The following is a 20,271-nucleotide window of genomic DNA, read 5'->3' as shown; positions in this document are numbered from 1 at the left end:
AAAGAAAGAAAGAAAGAAAGAAAGAAAGAAAGAAAGAAAGAAAGAAAGAAAGAAAGAAAGGAAGAAAGGAAGAAAGAGAAAAGAAAAAAAGAAAAGAGGGCATGATGCGAGGCCAAGTCCAGAAGAACCAGAGCTTTTGACATTACTCTTGTAGTGGAGACACAGAGTGCATTTAATTACCCCAACAACAAAAGTTCTTCCAGGGGCTGCCTGAGCCCAGCGCTGGGGCTTCTATGAGCCATGAGTTATGGAGGTACCTCTCTCAGTAGATGCCCACAAGGAAAATGGGTCTCATGTGTCATGTGTACTGTCTGTAAACAACTTTGGCACAACAAGATAAACACACCTGTGGTGTTTCTGGGAGTAACATTCACAGATGCCAGTCAAGGGCCTATTTCACTCAATGGCAGCTTCTTGGGAGAGTCTCAGGCCTGCTATGTTTGTTTGTTTGTTTGTTTGTTTGTTTTGGTATCACACCCCAGAGAGGCAGCAGGAATAAGGGCATTTTCTGTATATGTATATGTATATATATATATTTTTTTTTCTCTTCCTTGAGAAACCCAGGGCTTTGTGCATATGAGGCCAGCCCTATGCCACTGTTCTTGCCACAAGTTGCAGTTTTGCATGTTTTACTATAAACCCATAGCCTAACAGGTTACTTCCCCTTGCCTCTGTGAAAAGGGCAAATAAGATCCCCATGTAGCACCTCATACCAGAGTGAGCGCTTCCACACCTGCCTGGGAAGTTCATCCTCAAGCTTTGTGGGTCCACTACCTGTAATATCTGTCCAACTTTAAGCTAAGGAAAGTAGAAATTTTGAATTGGAAGAAAGAGAATTTAGCTTTACCAGTGTATTGTCCCTGTGTTCTTTGCTCTATTGGACTATTCAACAAGTTTTCAATGTGTGAACCCTGGGGGAGACAGTCAGAGCTGAACCATAGACCAGCTTCTCTATCATCTACATGAGTCTCTCTAACACGGAACTTCCTCTTTTATGCAATGAGAATAAGACATCCCTCACCATATTGCCATGAGCGGAAAAAAAGACTACTGTGAAAATTACCACTGTTAAAGTACAGAACTAGTGGTCTATCATCTGTCATGACTGACCTTCCTTCCCACAACACAGTTCTTTCTTAAGGTTTTTATTTTATGAGTATGCATATTTGGCTGCACCTGTGTCTGTGCACTGCAAATGTGCCTCGTGCCTGTGGAGACCAAAAGAGGACATAAGAACTGGAGTTACAGACGGTTGTGAGCTGCCCCATGGGCTCTGAGCTCTGAACCCGGGTCTTCTGCAAGAGCAGCAGGCACTCTTAACCACTGAACCATCTCTCTAGCTCCAGTGTAGTTCTTTTGTTATCAACAAACAGATTTTCCCCCTTTGATTCTACTGCCTACATGTAATTTAGGCATTCCCTTTAGATAGCATTTCCAGAAACACTTTTTAACATCAAATAGCCACGCGTCTAAAATATGCAAAGTAAGCCAGGCACGTTGCTGCACTCCTATGATCCCAGCACTTGGGGAGGCAGAAGAAGGTGGATCTTCGTGAGTTCGAGCCAGCCAGGTTTACAAAATGAGTCCAGGACAGCCAGAGCTACACAGAGAAACTCACAAGCAAAGAAGGAAACAAACAAAATATGCAAAATAGCCAACTGTCACGAGCTGAAAGAACAACATTGTAGAAGTGAGGCAGGAGCAGCCTTCTGTGGTGACAGCTTCCTCATGGCTGGATTCACAAGAGCCCAGCAGGGAACTTTGTATCCACACTCACCTTTCTAAAATGCAAGTTGGCCCTACCCCAAGCACAGTAAAAGGAAGAGAGAGAATCCTGGTCATGTCTTAGGAACATTCGTTTATTTTTTTTCTCTTAATATTACATTACATAAAGGCGGGAAAGACAATTTTGTGGTTAAGAGCACTAGCTGCTCTTCCAAAGGACCCAAGTTTGATTCCGAGCACCCACATGGTGGCTCACAACCATCTATAAACACAGTTCCAGGAGAGAGAATGCTCTTTTCTGGCCTTTGTGGGCAGTAAATATGCATGTTGTGCGCAGACACACTTGCAGGCAAAGCACAAATACTCCAAAATAAATGAATTCTTCTAGAAAACGTTTAAAGGGCGATGTCAGTGGTAGTTACTCTGTGCCTTTGCCTGTCGGGTTGAATGTGTGGCCCCTGGTGACTGAGGGAAAGGCACACCTTCCTGAGTTTGAACCTGAGCCCTAGGTCCAGCATGATAGAGCTGATAGTGTTTGTCTTTGTCTTACAGGCATCTATGAGAAGAGCATAGAGAATAAAAAGGGACAATGGTTCACTCCCCCAGAGTTTGAAATTGAAGGAAAACATCAAAATTCCAAGAAATGGAGGCAAAGCATACGCTGCTTCGGATGGACCCTGCAAGAGCTGATAAAGGTAATATGGTAGCAGATAGCATCCACGGCTCCTGAGTAAGATGGTGGATTGCAAGTTTCCTCTGTGTGAATGGGAGCTTCTGTGGAAGCTTTCTCGTTGTGACTAGCAGCTTCAATCAAAGATCTCACTGTCATAACCCACTGGTACCAGATGTTAGCAGAATTCTGTGTCCACAATACCACTATGGCTTGTGGCCAGAATACCATTCAAGCATTACCTTGGCTGGCTTGTATTATAGCTTAATTCTCTTAAATGCATTTACTCGAATCCTTTGGGTGGTAGGAGAACAGACTGTGGCCTTTACTCCTAACTGGTTGCATAAAATTTGGTAGCGTGGATATAATTTAAATTGGGATGGTGGTGTTTTAACTTGTCGTGCCAGGGGCGGAAATGATCTGTAGCTGCATATCTGAAGATAACTTGCCCGTGTGGGTGCCTGAGCTGCGGAATGTTGCAGGAGTATTTCTTCCACAACATCATCTCACTCTTAGTCTTGAAAAGGAATGGCCGAGTGTGATGGGTCATACCTATAATTCCAGAAACTGAGGGAGAGAGATTGCCCAGACTCCGTAGTGAGTCCCAGGATGGCCTAGATCACAGAGTGAGACCATACATCAACTTCCTCCACACCAAAAGAAAAATAAATAAAAGTAACTTAAAGTTTGCATTTTAAAAATAAGTTCTTTGATCTTCATTGATACTAATCCTCTGAATTGGGGAAAGTCGGGAGGTTTCCTTGGAAGCTGAACCTATTTCTTTTGACTCAGGGAACACTGGTGTCTCTCTGTCAATGTCTCAGGTGGCCTTTCCCTTTGTCATTCTCACAATAAAGGAAAAAGGGTCACTCACTGAGTATCGGCTGAGCTGCGTCGAAAGCCATGGGGAATGCAGGTGTGAGCCCCTGGCGAGGGCAAGGCTGCACCCGCAGACCCACCACGATTACTGCTGTGAAGAGAGGCGCCGACAGGAAGTGATGCTGTAATATCGCTTAGCTTAGTATAGCCAATAGTTGAGATGGCTAGTTCTGGGTTGGAGGTTAAAGATAGTGTCATGGAACAGTCTTCACCGAGTCGGGTCATAAAGGACGATAGTCCTGACAAAGTGTAGAATGGGGCTTTCTGCATGGGGAAAGAAGAGCATGAAAACCAGCCCTCAGTGTGTCAGGAAGCTATAAGCAATCAAGTGGCATGCCTTGTCTGAGCTCACTGTAAAAAGGACCAGGCTGGGGGTGAGGGGAAGTCTAAATGTTTCCTTGATTGACTCACTGTGGGAGCATGGGAAATAATTTCTATGAAGACACCTTGTATTTAACAACAGGACACCCAGCTAGCAATATCTAGAAGGCAGTTAGAAATACCTAGCTCATGAAATAAAACCAAAGACCCACTGCATCTCTAACCTCTTTGTCTTTCAGGAAGGAAAACTACCAAACCCACCACGGAAGAGGAAACAGGTAGTTATACCACCGTGTCCTGCCATGTTGTCTGAGGCTATTGTCTGCAAATTGTTTGTTTTCCATCTCCGCACAGCCTTATACATTTTGGAGTTGACACGTTTGGATTTGACCAGACTAGACTTTATTTTATGGTGCTCTTATAGTTGTTGTTTTACACAGTGTAAGATCTTTTTTGAGCATGAAAACATTTGAGATAGAGATGGGAACCAACGTTGGGAGCCATCACATGAGTGATCTCTTCTGTCTTTCAGAAAGAAAACCCACCAAATCCACAGCAAACAAAGCAAAAGGTAACTGCCCTGTGACCTCCCGCCACGAGGTCAGAGGCCAACATCTGCAAGTTGTTAGTTGCCTGTCTGTGCCACATTATACTTGTTAAATTCACTGATTATGATGAAATGGATTTTATAATATGGCATTATTGCGGTTCATATTTTAAAATATTACACAATGTAAAAGGCCAGGGTGCCATTTAACATTAAAACATTTGGGCCTGAGGTAGAAAAGATCCTTAAAAATAGTAAAAGATCAGACTGGCGATAGGGGCTCTGGAAGTAGAGGTACTCGCCGCCAAACCTGATGATCTGAGTTCAATCCCCAGAAACCATAAGATGGAAAGAGAAAACAGGCTCCCAAAATGTGTCCTTCGCTCTCCACCTAGGTGTCACATCAGTATCTACATACATGCAGAAAAGAAAAGAAAATGTCATTTTTTAAAACCCAGGGGCTGGAAAGATAGCTCAGTGGTTAAGAGCACTAGCTGCTCTTCCAAAAGACACTGGTTTATTTCCAGCGTTCACATGGGAGCTCACAACCATCTCTAACCCTGGTCCCAGGACTTCCAAGAAGGGCTTCTTCTGACCTCTTAAGGCACCAGCTGCAGACACTGCCACACTTCTCTTATTCTTCTGCTGGAGGCAGCCACCTCAGCTTCACCTCTGGATAACTCACTTGGGTGAATGAGGCAGATGCTGAGGCTGCTGGTCAATGAACCACTGCTTCATACACAGAGATCTCACCTGATGGCTGTGCCTCAGAACCCCTCGGAACATTCAAGGATCCAATTCAGAGACTTGAAATTGCTGATAATGGAATCCTAGATATATGTTTTGTTTTTCTCCCTCAGTGTCAAGGATCAAACCTAGGGCCTTGTTGATGCTAGGTTGAACATTCTACCATTGAGCTATACTCTCAAGCCTTGAATTATTTTTTTCATTCCATGAGTGACTTTAGTCTATAACACATTGAAGACTACTATTAAATAAGAGAACAAATTTCTTCTTTAAAAAAGGTGGGGAGACGGTTCAGCATGGCGGCCTCCACACCTCCAGAGCCGATGAGTACCCGCCCGCTCACCCGAGTTCATCACCGCCCCGCCTGCGCAGGGGCAGCTGCAGCATGCAGAGGTTCCCAGTGGCCACCGAGTTGCCGGCCAAGATGTGAGACGGCCTGTCGGTCTGTTGGGAGAGCACTGTCCTGTATGCCACTTAGAGCAGATTGCACAGGCTCTGGACACGGCAGCAGGAGAAGGCTAGATCCCATGGCTGGAAATTATGGTGTTATGGATGATGTTGAAGAGTTAAGTTAGCCTGAGTGACTCCATTTTGAAATGAGGAGCCATCTTAACGGGGAGCTGAACTCATATACCAGGAAATATCACAGAATGTGCACCTGGCAGAAAAGAAAGTTAGCTCTCCTAGCAACAGCCTCCAGGAAATATCACAGAATAAATGTTTAGTAAAAAATAGAGACAATTTCCCTGGCAATTGTGGTTATGTAAACGGTCACCTTTCTCCTATGGCTTTTACCCAATCCTGTAACGCCAAGGCATGAAACCCCCTGCTTGCTGTCATGGAAATACCCTGCTTGCAGTTTTCCTTTAAAAACCCTGCTCACTCAGGGCTTGGGGTTCTACTTCTCTCCTGCTGTGTCAGTGATACTTGGGTCCCGAGTTCGATCACTCTCATAATAAAGCTCTCTTGCTCTTGCATCGAGTCGTCTCCTGGTGGTCTCTGAGGGTCCCGTGATCCTGGTATTTCAGCGATGGCTCTATAGATTATACAGTCCATGAAGCCTGGAATGAAACCACCAGTGTTTACTTGATAGTGATCCTTTTTAGCTTTGGTCTCTTCATGTACGCCAAGAGGAATAAGAGGAAAATTATAAGAATATTTAGTGTGCCACCTCTGGAAGAAATGTTGTCAGAGGCCAATTTTTATGACACAATGAGCAAAATTTGCTTAAGACAAGTGGAAATGTGTTCCATTTCAAGAAAGTATGAATATCAGCAGCCACAAAGCCAAGCTGACAAGTAGTGTGTAGCTCTCATTGGAATGAAATATCAATGGAATGAGCAACGGAAGTGATTATGAAGCAGTATGGACCCTGTTCCTTGTCCCCTCTTAAATCATGAACGGCATTTAGAAAACTTGTCAGATAAAGTCATCTTACCTGTGCCTCTTCTCCTCGGCTTTCTATTGTTGCATCTTTCTAGGACTTGCTGCGTAAGTACAAAAACCCATAGAAGGAAGCTGCTTTGTGACTAGAGACGGGGGCTTTCCCTTTTGAGAATCTTTGATGTCTTCAGGATATGGTGAAAAATACAAGTGTGTCTTTGGAAGCAAGAATCCTGGAGTTAAAGTCACTTGAGAATATTTTTAGAGTTAAAACATGAATTTCAGCCAGGTGTAGTGGTGCATGCCTGTAATCCCAGCACTCAGGGAGGCAGAGTTGGGTGGATCTCTATGAGTTCAAGGTCAGCATGGTCTACAAAGCAAGTCCAGAACAGCCAGGAGTGTAATGCAAAGAAATCCTTTCTTGAAAAACAAAACAAAACAAAACAAAACAAAACAAAAAAAAAAAGACCTGCTGGGGTTGTTTGCCCTTTAGGATGTGGTCTGTGATGTTTAACATCAGCAGAAGATTTGTGCTGCTGTCACTGTTGTTAGTGGTTCTTTGAGTTAGTGGTCTTTACTTCGAGACTTGGTATGACACACCATGAATCATGTAGTTGCTTCTCCCCCATGAAGCATATCCTATCTGCTGCTTGTAGATACTTTCTGTCACTGCATTTGTCTCCCTCTAATTATATTCCCCCCCCAAAAAAAAAAGGAGAGGAGCACTCACTGCCCTTTCAAGGACCTGGGTTTGAAAACCTAGCACATACATAGTGGCTAGCAACCATGTGTAATTCTGATTCCAGGCACTCTAACTTCCTACCCCTGCAGGCCCCAGGCTCACAAGTGGTGCACAGACATACATGCAGGCAAAATATCCATACATATAAATTTCGAATGAAAATAAAATATTAAAGAGGCAAGAGCAGGGCTCAGTGTTTGCCTTGTGGTAGGGTGCTTGTCTAGCATACTCCAGAACTCCAGTACCATGGAGGGAGGGCCAGGGAAGCTGGAGGTACATGGAGATGGGCCTTAATGGTACAGTGATGGCTAGGCCTGGGTTCCATGCCCACATTAAAAAGACAAACCTCAGGCCACCAGGCTTCCAGACAATGGAACTCCATGTAGATTTGCTGTTTACTGCTCTTTCTTGGGTCTCGTTTGCAGTGTTTTGATAGGTTGAAGACTCAGAAGCCTTGACCCAGTAGTTTGAAAAGAGTATTCAGGAAACAAAGCCTCACCTGACATTTCTGTTGCAAGAGGGATGGAGATAGATGTCCCCTCCCAAGATGTCCCCCATGGACCATTCAAGGTTCCTATTGAAAGAGATCCTGCAGACCAGATTCATTTTTTCAGTCTAGAATTGGCACTTCCTGTATAGTTCTTGTACCGTAGTAAATGTCTGGGTGAAGAAACCACAAATGATAATTTTATTCACTTCAGCCCTGACTCATTAGGTGTTTTCCTTTGCTGGTAATGTTATAAGTGATGGATTCTGCACCACAATAACAGCAAGCCCTAAACAAGCGTGAGAATGAGGCAAGACCTAAAAATTGGGATGAACATGACTGGTATAGGGCTGGGCATCTGAGATGGGGGGCTGGGGGAGGAGGGAGGTGTGTATAGAGGGTTCACACCCAGGCTTCAAACGTAAAAGAGGAACAGAGTCAGTGTTACAGAACAATGGAGATCTCCCAGGAGGATCAGGGTATGAATGCTGCAGGCTCAAACAAGGCCAGAACACAGAACTGAAAGTCTAGGGAAGGGTGGTCATGGGGGGAGCCATTAAACTGAGGCAAAAGAGATGAGTCAAGGGTGCAGGGCAGAACCCAGGGAATCCCCAGGTTCTAGTCGTTTAGCCAGATCTTCAACCTTGGGTGGTTCCCCTGGCCACATTCCTTGAACTTTAGAAATGTCACCTTGGAAGCTGAGCCAAGAGGATCAGAACCCAAACTGGCCCTGCCTACATGAGGTCCCTCTCAAAGAAAATTACAGTGATGAAATTAACTGATTAATTAAGACAGATAAGACATTGCATTTTGGAGTCAGGCTTTCCTGAATAATAAATGTATCAGGTTATCTTTAATTCATATATATATATATATATATATATATATATATTCATATATATATGCTACTCTTGCTATTGAAGTTGTTGTTATTTTAGTGTCAGGACTCCTAATTTCACAATATAAATTTTTCTAGTCTGACGTGTCCCAACAAGTCCCTGAACTTTGTTTCAAACCAGGATGTCTTCTTCTAAAATCTCTGCTCAATACTACTCCTTAATATTTTGAGGAAATGGGCTAGAGAGATAGATCAATAGTTAGGAGCACTGGCTGCTCTCAGAGAAGACCCAGGTTTGGTTCCCAGCACCCACATGGCAGCTCAGAACCACCTGCAAATCCAAGTCATGGCTCTGAGTCCCTCTTCTGGCCTCTGCAGACACCTGCACATATGTGGCCTATATATAGTAATTAATATATTAATATATAATGAATATACTAACATATATTTTGAGATATATTAATATATTTATGTATAAGTATTAATGTTAATTAATATTGATATGTATATATATGTATATATACATAATATGGAGAGAGGGGGGGGATGAAAGGAGAGATAGAGACACTCAGGCACACACAAAACTAATAAAATACAATAAAATAAAAATAAGTAAAGCCAGGTGTGGTGGCACACACATTTAGTCCCAGCCCTCAGGCAGGTGGATCTCTGTGAGTTCTAGGCCAGCCTTGTCTACAAAGCAAGTCCAGAACAGCCAAAGCTACACAGAGAAACCCTGCCTCAAAATACCCAATAAATAATAAATAAACATAAAAACAAATAAATATTTGAAACACAGCTTTGAAGTAGAGAGATTTCTAGGCCTCCTTGGTATAGGCAAAGGCCACGTGTTCTAGAATTCTTGGGTTACACCGATCTTGAAGACATCTGCAACGTTTCTCCTTATAGCTGGAAAATTCAGAAACATGCACAGTGTGCCGCCAGCGATGGAAGCTGTACCCTTGTGCCAACTGTAGAAACTCCTACCATAAGAAATGCCACATCCCACCTGTGGAAGATGAGAGGTCGGTAAGACAGCCCGGCCCCCGGCCCTTCATCCTGAGGGCACACCTCCTCCCTCACATACACACACACAGACTTGCTGTCCCCAGTTGGATGTGTCTTGGTACAATGGGAAACAAGACCCTTAGTCTCAAGATCTGAAAGTATCCCGATCCGTTTCGCAGCACATGTGGCAGAAGATTAATGGAAATAAAGACCTTGCAAGCGGCTGCCTAAAAGAAGTGTCCCTCCATCCCTATATGGTGATAACGCCATATAGTGATTGTTGGTTTTAGCCATATATTCCCCTTCCCCACCATGGAATTGCAAAGTTGAGAAAGCTGGCCTGTACTGAGCCTTCAGAAGTCCACCCAGCATTGTAGCAAACTAGTTACCTCTGGGTTGTGGGACACACCATGAGAACTGTGAACTCTGTGTGCCAGCACCCCGGCTCCACCCCCACCCCTACCAAAGCACTTCTTTGCTGTATATGTGTTCCTGGACAGAGATGGTATGTGAGATTCCATAACGTGGACAAGGGATTTGATGCGTTCTGTGGATGGTGTGGACAGAACTCCTGTGGCCCAGAGGCTGATCTCTGCTGGGATTCTCTTAACAGAGAATTTGCTGGAACCTGGAGGCAGGAGCTGATGCAGAGGCATGGAGGAGTACTGCTTACTGGCTCTCTCCTCATAGCTTGTTCAGTTGTTTTCTTATAGCGCCCAGGACCACCTGCCCAAGGGTGGCACAGCCTGTAAGGAGCTGGATCTCTCACATCTATTGTCAACCAAGATAATGCACCATAGGCTTTCCCACAGGCCAATCCAGTTAAGGCATTTTCCTCATTTGAGGTTTCCTCTTCCAAATGACTCAAGTTGACATAAAATTAGCCAGCATGTGGGGTAAAGTAGAAACTGTTTGACACCATCAGTAAGTTGCCTTTTCAGTGTTTCTGTAACATGGATTATAGCACAGACCTGGCAATGCCAGGAAGGGTGCCTATAGCTTGTGCTCTAGCAAGGCTAGAAACAAAGCTGAGAAGCAAAAGCTGCTTTCTGGTTTCCTGATTGTACCTCTAGTCTGATTGGCTCATCAAGGTTCAGGGCTCCTTGTTCAAGGCACTAAATTCACTGTTATGACCAAATATGGCTTGTCAAATTCCGAATGTTCAGATGGAAACTTCAGGTTTTGAGGTCAATAGGAATCCATCATTTCCTTGAGGTAAGCACCTCATTCAACACATTCAGTATTAATGGAAGGTTATCTTTGCATGTTGAGCTCCATGGAGCTCCAGTACAGCATCCTCCCAGAGCAAAGTTGAATGCAAGGTAGAAACCACTTGTCATCCTTGAATAAGGGTCTTTATCAGCCACAGGGATGGGGGCTTGTTCACAGACTCTGTCTGCCCTTGCTCACTTTATGCCTGACCTCTCAGTGGCCAATGGTGCTGTGTCTTCTGCAAGACAGAGACAAATGATCAGCTACAGTGCCAAGGAAATCAAGCGTGTCCTAAGGAATCTGGGGCCCTGAAGAGGAAAATGTCATCCAAGGACCAGCTGGTGAGTCAGTACAAAGCTGAAGGTCCCTCTTGCAGGTTAGCAGAGGAAGACGATCTCACAGATGGTGAGGACCAGAGCCCCAAGGGAAATGGTGATGTGCTTTGATCATGTCACCCACCGCTAAACTTCCTACTCCAGAGAGCAACTACATTTCAGATTTGTCTCAAAGACGGGAAAGGTCTGGGTGTCGTTCCGTGCATCTTGGGATTCAAACAGGCCTTTTCTAAGTTATCTTCCATTTAGAATCACCTTTCATCTTTTGCAGAGATGTGAGCAGCTTCTCTTGACTATCTATTGCTATCCAATAAGTGCCTTTTTTATCCCCAAACCAAAGCAAGTGAGTAACAACAACAAAATTGAAACCTTGTGATCTGATTCCCAAAAAAGGTTGACTTTGTCTTTGCCTTGTTGATGGGTAGTATCTCTGTGTAGGTAACCATAATAGCAAATTACCATAGAGTGGGGGCAGTATATACAATAGTAATTTGTGTCTTATGGTTCTATAGACCAGAGGTCTGAGGCCAAGGTGCCAAAATAATTGGGTTTTGGTGAGGGTCTTTTACATATATATATTTTTTTTGAGACAGAGTCTCACTGTGTAGATCTGGCTGAGCTGGAACTCACCAGGCTAGCCTCAGACTCACAGAGATTCACCTGCCTCTGCTTCCCATGTGCTAGGATTAAATGGGTATGCCACCACCACTGGCTAAAAGTCTTCTTCTGGGATGCAGATGGCTGACTTCTGACTGTTCTCTCATATGGTGAGAAGAGAGGGAGAGTGCTCTCTAGAATCCGAGTAAGGGCACTAATCCCACTCAGAGGGGCTGTACCTTCGTGACCTACTGACCTTGTGATGGCTTTACTTCTTAGTTCTAATGCATCAGGGGGTTAGGATTGGGGTGGAGATGAAAACATTTCAGACAGAGTCCATGACTGCGGGAATGAATGGAAGGTTGATTCAGGACTGTGCTCACAGCCCTCCCTTCCATGATGTCTTCCACAGAGGAAAGAGGACTTTCCAGACCTCCAGAAGCACATGTGGCTGAACAAAATCAAGAAGAGGCTGAATAAGAAGGCATACCATTCAGTACAATCCTTCGTGAGGGACATGCGCCTCATCTTTCAGAACCACAGCATCTTCTATAAAGTAAGAGGCTCTGCTTGGCTTCCTTTCTGCTTCGAGTGGAGTTACCATTTCCCATGCTGGGTAGATGCTATAACTGCCCTCATCATGGGGCAAGCCCATGCATGTCAAACCTGAGGGAGGGCTCTAAAAGCTTCCTAACACAGGTAGGGAGAGCAACAGTGTGTCACCGAGGACCTCTGAAGGCTCCACTTCTGGACAGTTCATTTTCCACCCACAGAAAGCAACAGGCTACAGGGCTGTCCATCGTTGCAGGGAACAGAAGTGTATTTTAAAGAGAGCATCTCATCTATAAAGGGAGAAAATCAGATTTCTCAAATTGAAAAAAAAAATAAAAAAGCTCAAAAAAATTTTTTTTCTTTCTGAATTCCTAGTGCTGTTGAGAAAAGTTCTTACCACAGGGCTGGAGAGATATTCAGCAGTTAAGAGCACTCACTGCTCTTGGAAAGGACCAGAGTTCGGTTCCCAGCACCCACATTCTGGGGGCCACCTGTCACTCCAACTCCAGGGAATTCAACACCCTTCTTCTTAATTCCTCAAGCACCTCAACTCACATGTACATACCACATAAGTATGCATCCTTAAAGATAATAATTCTTTCTGCCTCCTCTTCCATATAGATCCCTGAGCTTCGAGGGGAAGAGTTTGATGAAGTCATCCCATTTAGGGCTTAGGGCTCCAGAGTTTCTCACTTGTGAACATTGTGCAGTTTGTGGGTCTCTGTGTCGATTCCCATACACTGCAAGAAGAGGCTGCTCTGATGAGGGTCGAGGGATGCTCTGCCCTCTGTCTGCTATATAACAATACTAACACTGCTCTTAATAATAATTAAAACAATGACAATAAATCTTTTAAAAATTGCCATAGAATTAGAAAAGCCCCCAGTCTTTGGCTCAGATGACCTAAATCATCTCAAGCCAAGTAATGGTGGCTCATGCTTTCAATTTTAGCACTTGGGAGGCACAGGCAGTCTGATCTCTGTGAGTTCAAGGCCAGTCTGGTCTTCAAAGTGAGTCCAGAACAGCCAGGACTATACAGAGAAATCCTGCCTCAAAAAAACAAAAACAAAATATTCTCAAAGATCTGAGGAGAGACCAGAAGAGAAAGTACAGCCAGAGGCTGGAACAACAGACAGAGATGGAGGCAGGAAACTGAAAGATGGAGGAGGAGGCACAATGATATTGTCACAATGAATCTTTGTCCACTGGAGCAGAAGTGGACATAAAAAGCTTCATTTTGTCCAGGGTGATGTGAGTCTTGGGTGTAGAAACTTGACTCCATTGGTCTCTGATAGAGACAATGGAAAGAATGATTAATTTTACTCCGTTACTTTTTATTTTAATGTTGTAGTCAGTGAAAAGCTGTTCTTTGTGCCCAAATTGAGGACAGGTGTGTGAGATAAGACATAGATAAATGACTTCATTGTCATTGAGTTTACTGCCTAACCTTTGTTACTTTGGGCCCTAAAATGCGTAATTAACATATTCTGTCCATTTGCCCTTTGGTTTGGTGGCTAGTTTGAGAACCTAATATAGCCTTTTAGTTTATTTTTAATCAAATGACAAGTGGCTTGCTGAAAGGATCCATTTGGATGAGTCTTGCTATGTAGACCAGGATGGTCTAGAACTCACAGACATCCACCTGCCTCTGCTTCCCTAGGCTGTGACTTAACGGTGTGCCACTGCTGCCCTGCTAGCATTTCAAAGTTTTAAGTTGCTGCTTTGAGAATCTGCCTTTTCTCTGAATTCCATAACTCCTTGTCTACCTAACTATATTCCCAAAGGATTAAAAGTGCAAGGGAAAGGAAGAGCCTGTTAATTTTCCTAAGCACGTGTGTGCTATCATATTTCACCTAGCTCCCACATGGCAGAAGTGGAAAATCTCATACCATGAAAATTTTGTTTTGTGCATAACATATTAAATGTATTGTGTAAAACTGCATTCAGGCTACCTATGAAATATTTATATTAATCAAATGAATTTGGGATTTCAAATTGGGTCCTATTCCTGTGGTATCTTATTATGTGATAAGCTTCTTTCCCAAAGAGAGAGAGAAAGCAAGGTGGGGGCAAAAAGAGAGAAAACAAAGAAAGAAAGAGGGAGGAAAAAAAGCAGAGAGCGTGGGAACCAAAATGTCTGGGTTCTATAGGGAAGCCCAGCTCCTGGGCTGGAAAATTCAGGCTAGAGAGCAGGTATGTCAGCCATGCCTTGTAACAGGCAGGGACTAAGGAATGATGGGAGAACCTGGAGGCCAGCTCTGCTTCGGTTAACTAGGCACCTCAGCTGCTTGTCCCAGGTCTGAAGCCCAACATCAAGGCCTTTTGTTTATAATAAATGAATAAGGGGTGGTGTAATCATCTATGACTACTTCCTGCTGACATTTGGGGTGTTGTTATTCTGGGGAAGGGGAAAGCTGAAATATTGGACAAGAGCAGGCTGTTTTACTTGCTATCCAGGATCTATGGAACCATCTGCAGCTAGGAAAGTGCAGGCCCAGTTGAAGCATTCTGCTAGATGCTAGGCGCCTGCGGTTTGGATGCAGAAACACTGGACCTGGCAGGTTGCTGGAACAGATGTATATGTTAGAGTCAGGATATACAGTCAAAGATAGACTTTTCTCGAGTGTACATTTGAAACTTTTAGGTCCATGATCTTGGCAGTTGGGTCAGGTGGGGAGTCCCAAAATCAGGAAAAGTGGGGGGGGGGGTATCCTACTGTCAGAAATAGGCAGGTGGGAAAACAGGCTGTTGATTACACTTACCTGGAGTCCATTTGACCTGTGAGAGATGGGTTCGAGCAGATTCCCTGGGGCTTACAAGAATCTCTTTAAGTTCACAGAAAGAGAAGATTAGACTATGGAAAGAAATAACTTCTTACTATTCCTTTACCTAAAAGGAACACACTTTGCTGCGCTCAGTAATCAACCCCTGTGTCTCATGATGAATAATTAGGTAGGAAAAAAGTGTAAAGCTTATGTAAGTTATGAGGATTGAAGAAAGCCTAAGTGATGAGGCTATAAGAAAGTGCTTGAGGGTCTAAGAAGGTGTTTTAAGGTTGGTAAATGCAAGTTATGAAGGTTGGAGGATGTAAAAACTTCAATGGTAGTAAGAAAGTTATGTAAGGCATAGAAAAGAAAAAATGCTTCACATCTCTCTCCCTCACTATGCTACTGTTACATTAAGACTTTTCAGAGCTTTGACATTAATCAGTAGATTTCTGATACGTTATTGATCTAAGTCTGATAAAGCCTTCTACTATACAATCCAAATCATGGCATCGATGATATTCCTTCACAGGGAAAGAGAGAGACAGAGAGAGGGACAGAGTGAGGGGGGAAGAAGCACAGAAGAAAGAGAATAAAAGCAGAGAGCGAGGGAACCAAAATGTATAGGGCAGCCCAGCCCCTGGGCTGGAGAGTTCAGGGTAGAGGGCAAGGTGTGCCAGCCACAGCCTATAACAGGTAGGCACTGAGGGATGCTGGGAGAACCTAGAGGCCAGGTCCACTTTGCTTAAAAAAGGCACCTCAGCAGCTCATCCCGGGTCTGAAGCCCAACATTATGTATATACAAATATTCCAAACTCTGAAACCCAAACCACTCCTGATCTCAGGCATCTAAAGCAACAGAAAATCAGCCTGCAATGCTAGTTTTATTTCTGTCTTCCCAAGAAAGGGACATAACCATCAAGGAACATAACCTCTTTCTTTAAGAAACAAATGGCTGCACTTGTATTTATTCACTTTGTGGGGAGAAGGTGCATGCAGGTGCATGTATGGGGGTCAGGGGACAATGGATTGGAGTCAGCTCTCTCTTTCCATCATTTGGGGGACCCAGGGATTGAACTCAGGCATGCTTGGAGGCTGAGCCATCTCAAAGGCCCCATAGCCTCCTCCTAACCGGGTTTGATCTTACCATTTGGAACAGTCTAAGTGAAGTTCTCCATTATCCAGAGGACTGGCTGGCTGTTAAGACTATTAAGTGATGGCTATCATTGATTTCCCACTTCCTTTTCAGGACAAGTTCAAAACTCTTGGAGTCACAGTAGGAAGCATATTTGAGGAGAATTTTGAAAGAATTTTTTCAAACAAGGATCCAAGCAAACGACTTCAAGCATGCAATCACGTCATCTTGTTAACGTAGTCCTCCGTATTCTCTCCACTCGCCATCCCAGCAGCAGCCAGCAGCACAACGCTTCCAGAGCCCACCTTTCTGCGTAAACGTCCCTCCACACTTCAGTTCCTAACTTCTATATCGGCGTCCTGCCTTCTCAACTATCATTCTAGATAAAACTTAACCTTACAATGTACCTCACAGCGGTGAACTGCTCGGTGATGAAGGATCCCACTGAGAAGATGACTGGAAGCAGGCTTGCCCCCTACCCCATCTCAAACCCAAGGATGTTTGTCTCAAAAATGCCCCCCAAAGCACCTTGTCTAGGGGTGGCTTGGCCCCTCTAACTCTGTGACAGGGAGGAAGAACCAGCAAAACAGCCCAAGAGTGAAAATGAAAACATTGTATCCCTGAAAACAGCTAGAAGGTGACCCATTTCTAACAGACAGTACAATCGTTTCTCCTGTGATGTAAGACAGAAAAGAGAAGCCAGAAGTTCAGCCATGGGAGCTCAGTCACAGAGAGAAAGTTCAGCTGGGAACTGTGGCTGACTGCTCAGCTTCCACGGACAGTTCTTGCTGGCTGTTGTGAGCATCCGGTTGATAATTGCTCTCTCGGCTGCTATCTATTCTTTTATCCGGAAGCCCCACCAGAGGCTGACTCTACCCTGCCCTGACTTGACTGGGAACTCCAGCAGACCGCCTCTGCAGAATTTCCCCTGTTGAGTCCCCCTGGATATTTCAAGCACACGATTAAAGATGTTTTGTTGTTGTTGTTTTCTATTTACTCTTTTACACTGGTTTGTTATATGCTTATTAAACTCAGTCATTCAAATCTGAAAATATGGCCATCATTATTTATTCTCAGGACTGTGCAGAATGTAATAGGGTGGGCCAAACATCTCTACAAGATGCTATTTCTATTCGAAAGCAGTGACTCCTGTAAAACGTGAAAGAGAGAGTAAGGCCAGGCAATGGCTGCGGTGACGATTCGCCCCACAGACACCTCACCCCTGCTCAGTGCTAGACTAAAGGAATAAATGTTTTCTATGTCTAAAACGGAAGTCTACAGGGCGAACATGTAAAAATCTGGGCTCTCTGTGTACTTCTTCTGCATTTTAGCCAGACAGACTCATGCTGAATGCAAAACTTCCTCCAGCTCTCAAACTCTGTGAGACCATGTAACAGATGTGCACCTCGGTCATTATGTGCAGCTCCTAACTATGGGAGTAGGCTGTCTCTGACTTCGTTGCCTGCTCTTGGATCCCTTCCTCCCAGCTGGGTTGCCTCATCTGGTCTCAGTGGGAGAGGATGTACTTGGTCCTACTGCAACTTGAAGTGCCAGGGTGCGTTGATACCCCTTGGGCGCCTCCCCTTCTCTGAGAAGAAGAGGGGGAAATGGGGCATGAGGGTCAGATGAAGAGATGAGGGAAGGGGCTGAGATCAGGTTATAAAGTGATTGAATGAATGAATACCCAAGTGGTGAGGAGGCTTACCTAAGACTTATAATAATAACAAAAAGCTTGGTAGATGAGAAACAAGTACAGACGGGAAATCTCAGTTCGCTACATTGTGGCACGTACGTAATTTGGATTCAGCTCTTGTCTTGAGAGCTATTAAAATTCTTGAAGATATTGCTCTTCTTATAGTAACATTTGTAACAACTGTCTAATCAAGATGATCACTTGTGTTTTTCCAACTTTGTTAGACTTTAATCACTTTGGAAAGTAAGTCTTAGCAAAATTAGGAGTCAGTTAAAAACTGCTTTGTGGTGGCTAGTTCTGTGTCAACTTGACACAAGCCAGAGTTATTTGGATATAGAGAACCTCGATTCAGAAAATGCCAGCACAAGTTTGGTGTGCGCGGGGCTTTTTTTGGGTGGTACCACCCCTGAGCTCATGGCCCTGGGTGCAACGAAAACGCAGCCTGAGAAAGTTTGGAAGCAAGCCAGCAAGCAGAACCCCTCCATGGATACACATCAGTTCCGGCCTCTAGGTTCCTGTCCTGACTTCCCTGAATGGTGGACTATGAGCTGTAAGCTGAAACAGACCTTTTTCTCCCTAGGTATCTTCTGCTCATGGTATTTATCACAGCAATAGAAATCATAACCAAGACATGTTTTGTTTTTGTAAGGTATCTTAGTGTTGTCTAAACTTTCTCTAAATATTGTACAAGATTTAGAACTATGAAACTGGTAAAGCCGTCCTTCTGGCCCACATCAATGACAATAAGAGGCTCAGAAAGAGCAGCCAATGTTAACCCCTTACACGGAAAGGTCAGCCATGGAAAGGAAACCCTCCTAAGTCACCTGTCCTCTTGATCCAACAGGCTGTTGGATTCTGACCTATGCACATTCCACAGGGAAGAGAGTCAATGAAGAGAGAGGTGTTCCCTATGCTTACATATGATGGCAAATGGTCATCAGGACCCTGCAGACAGGCAACATGGCAGACACAGGAAAGTTAAGAGAGCCAATGGGTCACTCCTAAATCCCCAAGAAAAACACATAGAGAGTCTCAACAGACTTTACACAGAAAAACATTTATTTTTGGCCACTTACATGGCTATAAACACCCAAAAGGAAAGTATAATAAAAACAACAGCTGCCATTCAGATAACCAACTTTAGCCCATTTTGAAAGGACACCGTTAAAGTCCATAAAGTTACTAAATGGGTTCACTTGTTCAAGATTAAACCTTATTTTCCAGGAAGCATTTAAAATAAAATTAAAAAAAAAAACTAGAACAATTAAACCAACTGGGAACATATACCCCAGAGGTCAGCCTCAGGGAAGAGCTGGATGTGGCAGCACACACTTCTATTCCCAGCACTCAGGAGGCAAAGGCAGGCAGAGCTCTGTGAGTTCAAGGCCACCCTTGAACTACATAGTGAGTTCAAGGACAGACAGGGCTATTTAGAGAAACTTTGTTTCAAAACACAAAAAGAAACAAAACTTGGGCCCACCAGGCAAAAAAATTTTGCACATTCCCTGACTCTATTGATGGCTGAACAAGTTTGTTTCCTTCCATAATTAAATTATTCATGAGACATCATATCCTACACTGTTACTATCTGATCTTTTGCCTGGAAGCCTGCTCTGAAGGAATCCTGCTCTGTCCTGGACTCTCTATGTGGAATTTCCAAATGACTGTCTTGACAGGGCTTCTGAAATCTATTTCTGTTGGCTATTTGAGCATCCAATTCCATGATGTTTTGTTATCTATCTATCTATCTAATCTGTCTATCTGTCTGTCTATTACTTGCTATTTCTTCTTTTACTCTGGCTTGCTATAGACTTAACAAACTCACTCATTCAAAACTAGGGACCTCGCTTGGATTAAGTTATATGCATAGGCCTTTCCCAACAACACACTCAACAACACTCACCTACTTCAAGATGCACAGATCTAAACATACCAACTGGTTATGCTGACCTTAATTGGCCACAGTCAGCCATCTTCTCCTGGGCCCCACACAAAGCCCTGGCAGTGACCTGATGCTGTAGAAGGGATGATTGCTCAGGGCTCGGGGCTCCCTTGAGTGTATCCATCCTGTCCTTTCTGATTTGTTCCTTTCTACTGCACTATTTGTTTATGTTTCTTCAATGTCTTGAACAACATGCCTGGAAATATCTGATCGAGACAGAGACTCCCAGCAATATCAATTTGTATCCCAGCCTGGCGTCATCCTCTTATATATTCACAGATACAGCCAGATAATGAACTCTCCTCCAAGAGCTCTATGCAAAAAAAGAAAAATGTGGATAAAGGCCAAATATATATATTTTAGTATGCTTCAGATAGGCATGGCTATGTGAAAGTGAAAAATGGAAACAAAGTTTGTAAATACACCATTTTCTTTTTACTCTACCATCAATGTCAACAAAGTTGGAGAATATTGCCTGACCTCTCTGCTGTGGGTCAGAGATACTGTCTGCCAGAGAAGACTGATCAGACATGCGTTTAAGCCAACAGAAAGTCTTCACTGGCAACTACACTGGGTGTTCAGGATCCCAGTGTAGTGCTGATCAAAAGGCTTTTTTCTTTTCTTTATTTCTTTTCTTTTTTTCCTCCTTTCTTTCTTTCTTTCTTTCTTTCTTTCTTTCTTTCTTTCTTTCTT

General features: G+C 43.8%; 1 protein-coding gene across 6 annotated transcripts in view; it reads left to right on the top strand.

Annotated features, from left to right (window-relative positions):
- Positions 1-16,935, top strand: part of LOC129683736 (nuclear autoantigen Sp-100-like) — a 66,107-nt gene extending 49,172 nt beyond the window's left edge. For 2 of the 6 annotated variants that reach the window (XM_055616643.1, XM_055616642.1), the window contains 4 exons: positions 2,278-2,420; positions 3,835-3,873; positions 4,128-4,166; positions 5,168-5,866. In XM_055616643.1, coding sequence (XP_055472618.1) covers positions 2,278-2,420; positions 3,835-3,873; positions 4,128-4,166; positions 5,168-5,464 — 518 coding nt within the window. In that variant the 3' untranslated portion in view covers positions 5,465-5,866. The other 4 variants (XM_055616641.1, XM_055616638.1, XM_055616640.1 and 1 more) reach the window with 4 other exon arrangements.
- The last annotated feature ends 3,336 nt before the right edge of the window (positions 16,936-20,271 follow it).

This window comes from Psammomys obesus, unplaced genomic scaffold (genome assembly GCF_907164565.1).
Source record: "Psammomys obesus unplaced genomic scaffold, mPsaObe1.curated_primary_1811, whole genome shotgun sequence".
In the NCBI taxonomy this organism is placed as follows: Eukaryota; Metazoa; Chordata; class Mammalia; order Rodentia; family Muridae; genus Psammomys; species Psammomys obesus.
The sequence above is the reverse complement of the archived record's forward strand: the minus strand, read 5'-3'. Positions and strand labels throughout refer to the sequence as shown.